The 15,542-nt window shown below is 37.8% G+C and overlaps 1 protein-coding gene across 2 annotated transcripts in view; it reads left to right on the top strand.

Moving 5' to 3' along the window:
- Positions 1–15,542, top strand: part of negr1 (neuronal growth regulator 1) — a 234,616-nt gene that overhangs the window by 186,163 nt on the left and 32,911 nt on the right. Inside the window, exon 7 of one of the 2 annotated variants that reach the window (XM_047375288.1) lies at positions 6,417–6,463. The exons of the other annotated variant lie outside the window; for it this stretch is intronic. Coding sequence (XP_047231244.1) covers positions 6,417–6,448 — 32 coding nt within the window. The 3' untranslated portion in view covers positions 6,449–6,463. Of the gene's footprint in view, positions 1–6,416; positions 6,464–15,542 lie in introns of those variants that run through there. 2 annotated transcript variants of the gene reach the window in all.

Below are 15,542 nucleotides of genomic sequence, written 5' to 3'. Positions count from 1 at the left end.
CTGGCGAGCATTAAAAAAATCACTCTGGACCAATAACTAATTACCTGGCTCACAGTAAAATACAGACATTAACGCCAACTGTTCTATCAACACGGACGCATAAGTTAGACGGATGTTAAGGAATAGCTCAACTGCTCATAGAAATCGTCTCTGCTTTAGCATTACCTTTAAATTGAATCTATCTATCTATCTATCTATCTATCTATCTATCTATCTATCTATCTATCTATCTATCTATCTATCTATCTATCTATCTATCTATCTTATCTATCTATCTATCTATCTATCTATCTATCTATCTATCTATCTATCTATCTATCTATCTATCAATCTATCTATCTATCTATCTATATCTATATATATATATATATATATATATATATATACATACAGGGGTTGGACAATTAAACTGAAACACCTGTCATTTTAGTGTGGGAGGTTTCATGGCTAAATTGGACCAGCCTGGTAGCCAGTCTTCATTGCACCAGTAAGAGCAGAGTGTGAAGGTTCAATTACCAGGGTAAGAGCACAGTTTTGCTCAAAATATTGAAATGCACACAACATTATGGGTGACATACCAGAGTTCAAAAGAGGACAAATTGTTGGTGCACATCTTGCTGGCGCATCTGTGACCAAGACAGCAAGTCTTTGTGATGTATCAAGAGCCACGGTATCCAGGGTAATGTCACCAACAATTTGTCCTCTTTTGAACTCTGGTATGTCACCCATAATGTTGTGTGCATTTCAATATTTTGAGCAAAACTGTGCTCTTACCCTGCTAATTGAACCTTCACACTCTGCTCTTACTGGTGCAATGTGCAATTTCAATTCAATTCAGTTTTTTTTATATAGTGCCAATTCACAACACATGTTGTCTCAAGGCACTTCACAACAGTCAGGTACATACATTTCAATTAGTCCTAACCATTGAACAGTGCAGTCAGAGTTAGTTATTTATTCAAATTGGATAAAACGTTTTCATGTCTAAGGAAACCCAGCAGATTGCATCCAGTCAGTGACTTGCAACATTCACTCCTCCCGGATGAGCATGTAGAGACAGTGGACAGTTATTGGCATTGACTTTGCAGCAATCCCTCCTACTGAGCATGCATGTAGCGACAGTGGAGAGGAAAAACTCCCTTTTAACAGGAAGAAACCTCCAGCAGAACCAGGCTCAGTGTGAGCGGCCCTTTGCCACGACCGACTGGGGGTTTGAGAGAGAACAGAGCAGAGACACAAAGAGAACAAAGAAGCACTGATCCAGGAGTACTTTCTATGGGAAGGAGAAGTAAATGTTAATGGATGTAGCTCCTTTAGTCGTTTCACCTAGAAAGAAAGAACAGATAAACTCTGATCCAGTTTTCAAGGTTAGAGTCTGAAAGAGAGCACATATAATTAGTTACAGTAATGCTCAGTCAATCACCATGTCTAGGAGAGAGAAAGGGTTAAACACTAAAAGACAGCGCCATGTGGATCATCGGTAGAGGGTGAGCATTAAGTTGTTGCCAGCAGAAGCTCGGACGATTCCCCTCTCCAGAAAGGTAGACACAGAGCCAGGCCAGGTGTAGCTTCTAGGAAGAGAAAAGAGAGAACAAAGTTAAAAGCTGAAATAACAGCAAATAATGCAAAATTGGAGAGTAGTGTGAGAATGTAGCGAAGAGGGTGAAAGTGGTCATTATGTCATCCAACAGCCTAAGCCTATAGCAGCATAACTACACAGATAGTTTCAGTTCAGATTGTTTAGTTAAACGACGCTTATTTACAACAATGTCGTCACAAGGCACCCCACAAAGGGTCCCTCTGATGGTCATTGTTATACTAAAAACCAAAAGGTTTGGGATACCTCCCTCTGTCAGACTGATTATAACCATTGGAAAAGAGAAGGGGTCATACAGGTAGCAGATCAATGAAGACTGGCTACCAGGCTGGTCCAATTTAGCCATGAAACCTCCCACACTCCCACACTAAAATGACAAGTGTTTCTCAGTTTCATTGTCCAACCTCTTTATGTATCTATATATATATATATATATATATGAATTCATTCATTCATCTTCTATACTGCTATAAACATATTAATTTAATAGTAAGCATTGTGTTCACACATTAAATTTAACTATAATGTAATGCAGTGAACTGCCTAATAATATTATTGATTAAATAATTTAATCTTTTTCTTCAAAATTTTATTATCACATAAGATATTTAGGCAAATTTTGTATATACAGTATACCTATGCAAATCTGAGCAGAAACCAGAACAATTGTGAAGCCATGTCATTTCTTTCATCTCAGATGTCGTAGTAAATTATTTTAAGCTTGATAAAAATCATTAGAAAGTTTGAGAATTCTTAGGAAAAAACATGGAAAAGCTCAAAGTAGATCAAAGTTAGAAGGGTAAAACTGTCAAAAAGCTCAGACAGCAAAGCTAAATGTGATCACAAATAAGAGGCTTTATTCTGCCTCAAGTGATGAGCAAATGAGTACCACCAGAGAAGCTAAGTTTTAAGGCTTTTTTATCTCCAGCAAATCTCCACATAGCAGTTTCTCGTCCTTGATCAGTAACCCAATAATAATGCATCCCTGGTCTTGTCATAGAGATGGACTAAACAGAGACCTCCCCAGCACGTGCACATTAGTTTTGACCGGTTTGAACTTTTTAACTTGATGTAATGAGAACTTAGACCACCACTTCTGTTTGTGAGTTGCCTGTGAAACATGTCCTGTTAGAGTTGCTCTACATCTCAGTTACAGCATGTTAGTTAGAATGAGAAGCAGCTATTCTTTCTCTCTCAGAGCTCAGGTGATTTATGCCTGTGAGTAATTAAGTAAATTATTCATGTTATGTTAAGTTTGTGGGCTGCACGGTGGCACTGTTGTCTCGGTTCGACTCCCGGGGGTCTTCCTGCATGGAGTTTGCATGTTCTCCCCGTGCATGTGTGGGTTCTCTCCAGGTTCTTCAGCTTCTTCCCACAGTCCAAAAACATGACTGTTAGGTTAATTGGTCTCTCTAAATTACCTTTAGGTGTGAATGAGTGTGTGCATGGTTGTTTTTCCTGTATGTCTCTGTGTTGCCCTGTGATGAACTGGCAACACGTCCAGGGTGTACCCCGCCTCTCGCCCATAGACTGCTGGTGATAGGTACCAACTTCCCCGCGACCAGGTATGGAAGAAGCGGGTATAGAAAATGGATGGATGGATGTTAAGTTTGTATATGTTAGTGTTTGCCCTTAAAGTCTATTATCATGGCATCAATGGTAATTGTTAGCAATGAATTGCATTTTCCATTGATGGTAGCATTGGCAACTTGGCGCTAAGCTTTTGTAGTGTTACTGTAAAACTGCTTGCTATGTTGTCATCGTTATATTCATATATAATACTGTGTGCTTGTGCATTCATGCATTTTTTTTTAACTTATGATTTTTATTTTTTGTTGCATAGTACAGAGAAAAGAAAAACTGAACATCTTATTACCATCTTAATGTGTTCCTGTAAAGGTTTCTAAACAACATCCATTTTTCCCACAGTTCTTCAACTTTTGATAGTTGTAGTCTTAGATTGTATGTAAATATCTCCATGTCATGAATTTCTTCCACAATGTCCATCCAGTTGTTTATGTTGGGGCAGTCCACCATACTCCATTTCATTGTGATAACTTTCTTGGTTGCTGCCAATAAAATTTTAACCAAGTATCGATCTTTACTTGGAATGTTACTTTCTGATAGGTAACACAAATACAAAACTACACCTGTTCAGGGTCACTCATATCCTAGTATTTCTTTCAACTGTTTACAAACATCATTCCAATAACATTTCAACTTTATACATTGCCAAAAAACATGTGAATTATCTACATTTTGTTCTCCATATAATCTCCAACACGGTTGCTGCACCATTAGTGATCCTCCCTTTATCTTAGGAGTAATAAAAATATTTTCCATGTTCTTGAGTTAGTTGTACTCTGTTGAGTTTCACAAATATCATACCACATGTCATCAGTTATTTCCTGCTCCAGTTCTTTTTCCCACTTTTCCTTTACATATAATGTTGACGTTTTTCCGTTAGCCATCAATCCTTGATTTAACTTTGATACTAGCTTGTCTATTTTATTCTTATATGCATTCCCTAATATTTCTGTGATTTTATTTATTTCCCTTGGGAGACCTGGTCTAATTTCCTTTAGATAGTAATCTTGAGCTTGTAAATACATGTAGAAATCGTGATTTTCCAAATTATATTCTCTTTGTAAGGCTTGAAACCTTTTAATTTCCCCCTCTTTTGTTAATTTAGCTTACATATTCAAGCCTCTGTTGGACCACTCCTTAGGTTTTGAGTTTATAATTCCTAACCCACTGAAAATCTTAATTATATTTTACATTTTTTATTTCTTGACTATTGTATGCCTGGTCTCCAAGGTAAATTTTGTAATGGAATCCTGTTGTTCCTCATTTTCTCTAAACATTTTCTTATTGACAGTCATAGCTCGTACATAATCTAAGAGATTTAAAAAATGTGTTTTGTCTTGTAAGCGAGCAGTCTGTGCACAAGACAAGATGGCATATACAGAATGCAAAATGATGTGTAGCTCTCTTGAATGAGTGAAACAGTAAAAGTCAGAGTGGAGCTATACAAGTGAGAGATTGTATGTCAAACGATATGCTCCACAGTAATGGAGGAGTGTCTGAGAGCTCATGAAATGATTCACAGGCGAATTTGTGCTCAAGTATTAATCAGATAGCACTCGCTTGGCTTTTTGAAGAAAGCGACTGAAAAGAACTGCCTTCGCATATCGGCTACCCCAGGATTTCTTAAAGTAAAAACATTCGTGGAAGAAAAGATTAATCTGACTATTTCTTCCACAATATACCAAGGGTGAAAGGCATATAATTTTATGTGTGGGCTCTCATTCCTTCACAATTTTCCCTTCAGACAGAATGATGAAATCAAATGAAAGCAAACAATTTATCGTTGTCGGCATAACAGTGGTCTTTTAAACACCAACACAGTCATTATACAGTTGTTAGAGCACTTCAGGAAAGTGACACAGAGACAGTCAGATTCGGAGGATTCCATTGACCACCTCTAGCAGTATGCCAAAGGAAATGGTCATATTGAGTTCCCATGTAAACGGATTAAAATGGAGAGTTAAAGTGTCTCTGCACTATTGCCTGGCCTAGATACAGTAGCTCACTGCAACAATTTAAAGTAATATTCTTTTCTCAGGAAATGTGTGAAATATAATCAGGGCTGCCATGGTCTCTCTTGTAGAAGCTGCTCCTCTGCCATGAAGTCTTTTGGACAGGGATGGCTTATATAGTACTTTTTCAAGTATAGAATAGAAATGTGAGAACACTAAGAGCCCCGGCCATTTGCATCAGTTTGTGTTTGGCACCCATGGTGGAGAACACGTTTGCTTTGCCAAATACATCTGACTCATGTGACTCATTCTGCGTAACCAAACACAGCTTACTTCGAGTTTGTTTAATAATTACAATGGGATCCAATGTACATAATTGTCACACAGCTGATATTTAAAAAACACTCACTGGCCACTTTATAAGGTAAACTTTACTAGTAAGAGGTTGGATCCCCCTTTTACAATCAGGAATGCTTTAATTATTTTGTGGCACAGATTTAATTAGTTTTGGAAACATTTGTAAGATATTTTGTTAATATGGACATGATAGGATCAGGTAGTTATTGCAGATTTTTTCTATGGCACATCAATGATGCAAATATTCTGTTCCACCACATTCCAAATAAGCTTTATTGAAGTAAAATCTGGTGAGTCTATGGTGACATGGATGGTCATGTTTAATAAGCCATTTTGAGATGATTTGAACTTTATGACATGATGCTTTACCCTGCTGGATGTAGTCATCAGAAGATGGGTACAGTATGGTCATAAAGGGATGGACATAGTGAGCAGCAACTCAGATAAACTGTGACATTTAACCGATGGGTGGTTGGTACTAAGGGGCCCAAAGTGTTTCAAGACAATATCTCCCATATTATTAAATCATAATAAACTGAGCCATTGATATAAAGCAGCATGGACTCATGATAAAATCTGACCATCAAAAAGTCACAGCTCAAATAGAGATTTTTGAACCAGTCAACATTTTTTATCATTCGACTTAGATGGACCTATGTAAAATGTAGCCTCAGTTTCGTGCTTTTAGCTGCCCGGAGTGTCACCTGCTGTGGTCTTCTCCTGTAACCCATCTGCTTCAAGGTCTGATTTTGTGCGTTTTGAGATGGTATTCTTCATACGTTGGCTGCAACGAGTGGTTGTTAAAAGTCTTGCTTCTTTTCTTTCATCTCCAACCAATATGACAATTTTCTTCTGACATCAACTTTCTTCAGGCATTTTCATCCACATAACATACTGCTCACCAGATATTTTCTCCTTTTCAGAGCTTCCACCAACAGTCATGCCAAGTCACTGAAATCTCCTATCCACGGCCTTCTGTTGCTTGTTTAAAACTTCACCAAGTTGTCTTTATCACATCTTGATGGCCAAATGCACCGAGTTGCTACCATGTGATCTGCTGACTTGTTTGTTTGTGTTTACAAGCAATTGAATAGATGTGTTTAATAAAGTGGTCAGTGATTAGATGTTTTTGTTTGACTAAACTATACTCTGTAAGTACATTCGTCACTGTTCACATGATTAAGTGTAAGATCTACTTATGGGACATTTTACCCATATTTCCTTAGAAAGGAAATAGCCCACACATCCTTGGTTTTGACTGATTGGATTGAACATTTCATGGTCTCACACTATTCCATCACTCAGATGCCACAAGTGGCTCAGCCTGAAATGAGTTCATAAGTTAATCAGATTGAGCCTCCTGACTTCCTTCCTCTACGGGATCAAACATTGACATCAAGTTCCCCATTTTCTGTTCATTCTCTAGTCACTTCATACATCCTAAAAAGGATGACAAAATCACAATCTGTGACAGAGGAAGATGTGATTGAAGAACTACCCGAGAAGTGCTGTTGAAATTATGGTTGGTTCCAGAGGTTGGTGTGTTTAACCTTCAAAGTGAAGAATAAATCCTTGTTTAGCAAACCAGAAGTAGGATTTCATATAGCCAAAAAAAAAAATCTTCTTAGAGCTTTGAAGCAGCTACAGCTCCAGGGTTCATCTTTTTTTTTTTATTATAATTTTTTTAATTCATGCAAATCCCAGAGCGTTGGGGCAGTGAAACATGTTGTTTATGAGCATGTAAAAGTTGCATCTTGCCACAGAGACTTTAGTCTTTATTGCATGGGGAGGATTTGTCTCCATTCCGTCCTTTTTGTCCTTGCATGCATTTTTCTTTTTTGTTTCACGTCTTCATTCTGTTAATAATACATGAATGTCCTCTTTCCCTTCCCCTCCCTCTTCCTCTCCTCCCCTGTAGCAATTATTGAACCCACCACCACCACTAGTGCTGTCTCAAGCCCAGGTCAGTATATGTCACCATGCTGTACGCCAGATTAGCAACGAGGTCCGCTGCCTCATACTAGCGCTAGTCAGATTCCTCCCCTCCATCTTGGTTGATATCAGTTGGCTGGCTGGAATGCCTGCTGGGTGTACAGCCTTACTGTATGTCCTCTCTTAATTTTATTTGCATCTATTTCCTCATTTTTCTTTGGCCATTAGAGTCTGGCAACATTTACGTCCGGTAGACTTTCATTACAGCCCCCACATCCACCACCAGCCTTTTGTGGTGAATGCAGTAGCATCATCAAGTGGCTGTTCCATATTCGTTTTTGGTCTTCACTGCTTTTCATAATGCTGATGGCTTTGTCTTATTCTCTTTTTGGCTTTTTACCTCCACCACCCTGCTGGACACATCATAGACAGGACACTGTTGGTGGTGAAGGGCTTTAGTTGTAAGATTGAATCTCTTGCTGTCCTTGTTCTTTTATCACTGCCTCTCTGTCTTGTTCTCTTCCTCTCACATTTATTTTCCTCCTCTCTATGCTTTTTTTCTTTCTGTTCTTTCTTTGTTTCTAGAACAATCATTTGGCGCGTTGCCACTGTCGTTAACCTGATCTCCTGCTTGTGCTGTTGTCGTTGCTACAACTTTCAATGTCACCCTCGTTTCACCCTCCTCGCTCTATTCTGCTGCTTCCACATTCCAGCCAAGAGTAATCCCCTCTGCCTGGTCGTCTTTTCTCCCTTTGTAACGGTTTTAAACAAGTCTCAGAATGTAATCTCTTTTGCTGGTTACATTATTTTTGCTTAATGCTTTTCACTTGCGCAAAACACACAGACACACCAAAAGGCTCTCTGTGGCTAAGACACGTCGAAATTAAAACGGCATTCAATAGTTCCTACATAACCACATGCAATAACTATTATTGCATGATTGTTTCGTTAAGTGTTTCTTTTGTTATTATTTTGCATTCACTTCAGAGGCTAGGCACTATTTTTACCTGTCTTTCTGAACCAAATATATTCAGTCAGATGACAAGTCAAAATTAACTCGACAACAAAAAAGTAGTCCTGCATAGCCCTTAACTTTTATTTGATAGAACACTTGCAGAACAAATGACAATTTCATGGTCCAAAGGAACACCAGGGGTTTTAGTGGAAGATAAACTCACTCAGTGGGTCACTGTTCCTTTTCTCTGCAAGTTGTTTTGAGTTTTTCTGTTGGTGGTGCTCCAACTGAATGGTTTGGTAAAAGGAAGAAGTTTAGATTCCCAGTACCTATGAATGGTACTTATCCCTGTCCATTGTTTAATTAATTTATATAATTAATATGCGCAGGTCTTATTTCTCATGTGAATGGGCTTGTAAAGAAGCAGTCCAGAAATACAGCATGATTTTCAGTCGTATAACTAAGAAAGTCAAGAGCATTTAATTTGAAAATAATTCCCATAGCTCTTTTGGTGTATGTTTCAGTTTGTTGATTAAGAGCAAATCAAAGTAAAGTTCATTTATTTGAGAAAACATCCTTCACAAAAAAAGAGTATTCATTGAACTTGTTTTCTACCCTTTCTGTGCCATTATTATACATTTAGGTTTTTTTGGTGAAAATAAAATAACGTGACTACATAATCTATTAAAGAAAATACCTATTTCAGCCCTGAACTGACTTGTTCTCATCTTGTGCTTGTGAACCATTAACTATTCTCATTTCTAAGTATTACAATTTCCATCAGTTATTACAACAAAAAACATTACAAAATATTCAGTCAACCAATGATTTTAACTAGATGACAAAACTGGCTTTATCAGTTGGTTGTCAGTTTCCCTGATTTCCACACATCATCATTAACATATGTAAAATAATACTGCAGATATCTTTGCGTGACATTTTCTTCTACTTATCGGCCACTATAAAATACAGTTTTTTTAAAGACACATAATATATCACACTTAAATAAATTTTACTCAATATGTTCTGCCAATTTAAAACAATTTATGATGCTGTGTTTGTCACAAAAACATGGCACTTAATACAGTAAGCTACAGTATTAACCATACAACTCTGTACAGACACAGAAATCCCCTCCTTCACCTTTCACAGCAACTTAAGGCTTATATCTACAAGGTTGAAAATATAATCTTTGGCACATATAAAGCAATAAGACCTGAGCCAAGGCCTCTGTTATCAACCTTGAAGAGGATGGTCAAATTGAACAAAAGGCACTGTTCAGAAGACAGTGACCTCGTCAGGAGTGGACACAAGACTCAGATGACTCTTAAATCCCTCTGAGAGCAGCACTGTAGTCAAACCAAAATCAGACACTCTGGAGGACAAAATAGAGAGAAGGAAGATGATCAGTGTTCTAAATACTTCCTGCTCCTCACTTTGTGATTAACTGTGGCAGATGGACATCACATTCAGCCACCAATTTATCCCACCAAAGAGCCAGACAGAGCTGTGCAGCCGTTTATTTGTGCCCACTGCCATCAGACGCCTCAACAGTCAACAAGCCCACATCCAAAGCCAGCTGTGCCCCTTACCTCCTCTGACTCCCACTCAGCCAGAGCTGTCACACTCATTGCTCTCTTCTCCTCAGCTCCACATTCAGATCCTGTGCTCCCTGCATGGTAACCCTGAGCCATAAAAAGTAGTCTCAGAAAATGTGCATTGTTGCCATTAACAGTTTACTAATACCAGTACTGTGTCTCTTCATTAAACATAGCAGCAGTTGGGGGCGCGAAGGGGTAGGGCGCACGACTCATATATAGCGTCCTTAGTCCTTGATGCAGCCCGTCATGGGTCGAGTCCTGACCCGTTGACCTTTGCTTCATGTCTTCCCCCACACTCTCTCCCCATTTCCTGTCAGCTCACTTTCAGAAAATAAGAAAAATAAAAGACAACTAGTGCAGCCAAAAGACAAAAAAAACATTGGCAGTTAAATATTTGTCCGATAAGATGACTACAGTGTTATCTAATTTCAGAGTATGTTTTGGCTACAACCTGCCACAGGAACATGAGTTTAATGTTTCCCTGCCAAACAATTCTATCATGCTATCTTTTGTAACAAAATGTTTGGAGCTGTCAGAGCTGACTGTTTGAAACAAAAAATGACTGTGGGTGATACTGACTCTCTTGTGTTTAGACAAAAACAACTAAGGCAAATTAGTGCATGATTCTCCCTGAAAGGACAATATGGGTGTGCAATGGGATTGTTGTTTTTTAATATGATATATCAAACATTCTTAGTCTATCCTATTATTGAGATAATACTGTGGAGATACTGCAAAGCCCTTCAAGTGACATGCTATGTCATTTGTTTAAGCCATGAAAGGCTTAAGTGTAAAAGCGACAAGATATGGTGCTGGTAGTCAGGATTTATCATCTTTATAGACTGCAGGGCTGTCTTCTTTATTTCCAAGCGGAACTAAGCAAGCTATCTCCTGCTTAAGCAGATGAAAATAGAAGTTTGCATCCCCTATACTAAGAGACACAATGTTTTTTTCTCTCTGACTGCAAATCAGACCAAACATTAACTGTGTTTTGTCAATTAAGACTACCAAACTTATTTCTGTTAGCTAAATGCCAGAATCAGGAGTAAGAGATTTATATTTTTAACTTAACTTAAATTTTATGGTTTACATACCTTTCCTCCTTTGTATTTATGAGAATTGACTTTTAAACTGTATGACTTGGGTCAAATACTTTAGGTATCCTTTCACAAGCTTCTATTTGTTAAGGTGAGGTTTTGAAATTGGTATTTGAACTTAAAATATTTTACACTTACTGCATATGATGTATTGTCATATACTGATTAGGGCTGAGTGATGTTAGGAAATCATGTGATGACCATATTGCAAAGAAACGTTTGATAAATCACTTTTGAAAAATCCAAATTTTCCTCACTTCTCCCCTTCTCATCTGCTGTTAGGATGCTTCAACTATTCTCTGTGACCTTAAGCATTTTGTGCTCGGTGACCTTTGTCATGACTGAACAGATTTTGCAGTGAGACTCAATTTAATAGACTTAATATCTCATTGACATGCGAAATCTGAATTCCTGACACTTGGAATATAATAGCCAGCAGTTATTGCATTTTAAATGTCTTATAGTGCAACAATGATATATTTTTGATATATTGTACAGCCATAACCTAAACTAAAATTTATAATTTCTACAGGGCAAGGATAAAACCCATTTAAACAAACATGACAATTAGGGGAGGGGAAAATCAGTGAAGATTTCTCTTCTGCCAAAAGTGTCTTTAATATTAAAAATAGTGAATATACCTTCTCTTCTTTCAATATCTGGTAAAAATCGGTTAATACTAAAATTGTAAATGTAACAATTTATGCCTTTTCAAGATCTAAGTTTTATTGTATGTGGTTCCTTAGTACATAACTGTATCTTTACCCTTTGATGATTGAAGAGAATAAAAAAATGATCTTCTTTCCCTTCTCTCTCTTTTCCTACTCCCTACCTTATAAATATCACACATGTTCACACCTGCCAGGTAACCATAGACAGAAAGACAAACCATCTGTTCCTTTACAGGATTTCTTAAATCTTTCATGTCTTGAAATGTTTATACAGTGCTGTCAATGCACAAAACAGTAGTGTTCTTTATTTTACTGGAATAAAAAGTCTTAAGCTTTTCTTAGCTTTAGCATAAGGATTTATGTGCATTTCCCAAAACATAAACCACAGCTCCAACACTCTAAAGCAGTTGGCCTGATGCCATCTTGTCATCCAAATGAAATGTAGATCTGGGATAATTGCATACATTCACAGAGTGCTACCTCTGTTTACTTACGCAAATCACTTGCGGTTGGTGAAAGTAGTTTTCTCCTCATTGTGCTGAGTCACAGCTATTATTTTTCATTGCACAACACTGCTAGCTAACAGAAAAACACATGCATCTAACATAATTTAACTCCAGTTTTGCATATGTTATGTTAACCTCCATCATGACTAAATTTGCGCACCGAGAGTTTAGGTAAATAAAGAGTATCCCCACATAGCTCCCAACTTGACTCCTGTTACTATTGGCTCTTTTGCTTCTGGTAGAATTTATGCCTTTTATGCATTTTGATAGAAGTAATTACTGAAATGGTAAAAATAGCCTGCATCCTAAATGGTTGATGTGTCTCGCATTATAAGCATTTATTTGCCCCTCCTTTGACCCGCCATGAATCCGAAAAGGAGATGAGAGGATAAAGATCAATGAGCAGAAAGCCAGTGTCTGGACATGTTTGAGAGAAACCTATACAAAATGCAAACGATGGAGCAAAGCCTTGAGATTGAGAGATGAAATACAGAGTGCAGTCACACATTGCTTTGCATCTTTGTAGAGCATCTAAAAAAACGTGGATTACTTTTTTAGGACCTTTTTTATAGGGAAAATTCCTCAGTCTTAATAAAGATCTTACTCTCATTGCTTTAGTTTGATGGAATGTTGTACATCTTCTTTTATTTCAAGGTCCAGGGCATAACATCAAAGAGATAATCTATCTAATTAAGTATTCTGGCAGAGATCTCCAAAATTCAATTCAGTCTGATCTCCAGCCTCGCAATAATGTGCTAATCAAATTATTCTTTCATGTTGAAAACTTAGTTCCCAAGGCTCGTTTTGTTTTCTTTGCACGGTACAAGACCATCTTGGTAAATACATATGGTTTGCTGCAAGGTTCTCCATTAAAATCCTCTCTCGGTCTTTTCTACACGAACATTAAACTAACTTACAGGTTTCTTTTGTTTGTTTGTTTGGTTTTTTTTTGTGGCAGGAGTGGCCTTTATTTTATAAGTTGGCCGACAGGAAATGGGGTGGAGAAGGAGGGGAAGACATGCAGCAAAGGTCAGCGGGCCAAGACTTGAACTCGTTACGGCTGCGTAGAGGACTCTGCCCTCCGTATATGGGTCGCGCGCTTTATGCCTGTGCCGCAGCCTCACGCCACTAACTTACAGATTTAACTATGTGTACAACATTACTTTGAGTTTAAAAATAGCATAAATTACCCATATGACCGAATGTCCTATTTTCTGTTTTAATATATTATGTACTTATAGCTGAGGCTGCACCTCAATTTTTTGTTTCTTTTGTGAATTAATATTTGGCCTGAGGAGTACTTAAAGCTGATGAAAAGGTAAACGTTTGAATTTAAGTTTTTCTAAATTGACCAACACCAACAGAACCACCCCAGCATGAGTGAGTAATTATGGCAGAATCACAATTTTGGCTGCTTTCTGCTCTTGGCTTGTAATGGAGGTGGATGTTTAGCCTGAAAAGGATTTTATTAACATTTCTTTGCAAAAGCCTTGTGGAAAAAAAAATCTGGAAATGATGCAAAAGTCCAGTTGTTTTAAAAATTTTGTAATAACGCCTTTTAAAATCCAGTTTTTAAAAAATCATTTAAAGAATCAGGCTGTACCATATTTACGTGCTGCATGACTGTAGGTCTACAGATCTATAATTCACAATTAAAGTCATTTGAGAGCACTGCGTGGTAGAAATTAAGTCTCTTACCAGCTTCAGCAAAGGATTCATTCCTTACATTTTTCACTAAAACATGTTCATGACTGGGACACCTAATCTGTCTTCTTCCTTAACAGTCTGGTGGCCTGATATTTCTGTGCTGTTTATACTTGTGTAAAATTGTTTGGAAACAAATGAATGCGGCACTTTAACACAACAACAACATTGTACCGAAGGATCAGCCAAACTTGTGGACGTCCACAATTTTCTTTCTGATATCTTGCCTAATCTCTTTTAGTTTTTCCATGATGTCACACAAGGTAGCCTTGTGTTTAAAGTGCTTGAAATATATGCAGAGGCGTGCTTTCATTCAACTCCAATGTTGTGAATGAACCTATCAGAAGCTTATGAAGTCAAGACACCATCATCTGGGCTTTTCCAGAAATATATGCAGTTAATATATGTAACAATATTTCAGTCTGTTCTTATATTAATTTCTGTCAAAAATAATTGTTTTATTAGTTGTGCTGTCAGACATTTGTTTCTTACATGCTGGGCAATTTAATATACGTTATTACCAAAAACATTTGTTATAAACAGCTTGTCCATCATTTGGTATTCTCTTGCAAGAACGGAGTGTTGCATTTATCCAGCAGAAAGCTTGTTTAGAAAAGTTAAAGCAAATTTCACACATTACTGTTTCATTTAGCTGTGTAATAATACATTACAGTGGAAGATGCAATTTTCTAACACACATTCTCAGCCACCTACCTACACCCACCGCCTTTAAAACAATATAAAACAGCAATATTAGTAACTGATCATACAAAAGCTCAAAAAGCATTAAAGATGCTGGAGTAGGCAATGTAGGTGTCGTGTATAAAGCCCTTACTCGAAGCTAATCCACACAGGACCTCTGCGATCGCTTTTTAATAGATGGGTTAGAAAGGCCTTGGTTTTAGCAATACAAATACACACTGATCATTTATATGTCTGTAGCTAGAAGCACAAGCCAAAAGTGCTGTTGTTAAGTCACGTCAAGTGGCAATTATGTGTAATAGCGAATGTGACTGCTAACAGCTGGGTTTGTGAGTCACTCCTGGATAATGTGTATATATAAACATTTCACTTATGAATTATTTAAGAGGATGGAGTATCTCGATTCATCAAGCTTTTACTGAGGTCTTTGATGAGTGGACTGGTGCTAAAGATCCGAGAGGACTGGACTTGTTGAAACCAGTGTACTAAAAGTCTTGGGGAGATTCTAAAGCAGTCAACCCTGCATCTACTTTACCCGGCATGCTTGGCGCCAGACACGCTGAGCTACCCACAGATAATCCTTTTTGGCAGTGCATTTTCTGCCAGCCTTATCAGTTATATATGGTAGCAAGATCAAGAACCGTACAAACAACTTCCACACCCTCAGAGCACCACCACCCCGGCTACTGGCCCGCACGGTTGGTTTTGACTTGATATGCTGACCTTCATTTTTACTGAGTGCTAACTCCACCATCACCTCTGGAAGAGTCTGATAAGCAGATGCTATGTCATCTATCATACCTGACCCCTTAAACCCTTGATAATGTAAAAAGACAATAGATTTTTGTCCCTTGGGCCTAGAAGCCTGCATGCTTCTCCAG

The sequence above is a fragment of the Girardinichthys multiradiatus genome, chromosome 9 (genome assembly GCF_021462225.1).
Source record: "Girardinichthys multiradiatus isolate DD_20200921_A chromosome 9, DD_fGirMul_XY1, whole genome shotgun sequence".
In the NCBI taxonomy this organism is placed as follows: domain Eukaryota; kingdom Metazoa; phylum Chordata; class Actinopteri; order Cyprinodontiformes; family Goodeidae; genus Girardinichthys; species Girardinichthys multiradiatus.
The sequence above is the reverse complement of the archived record's forward strand: the minus strand, read 5'-3'. Positions and strand labels throughout refer to the sequence as shown.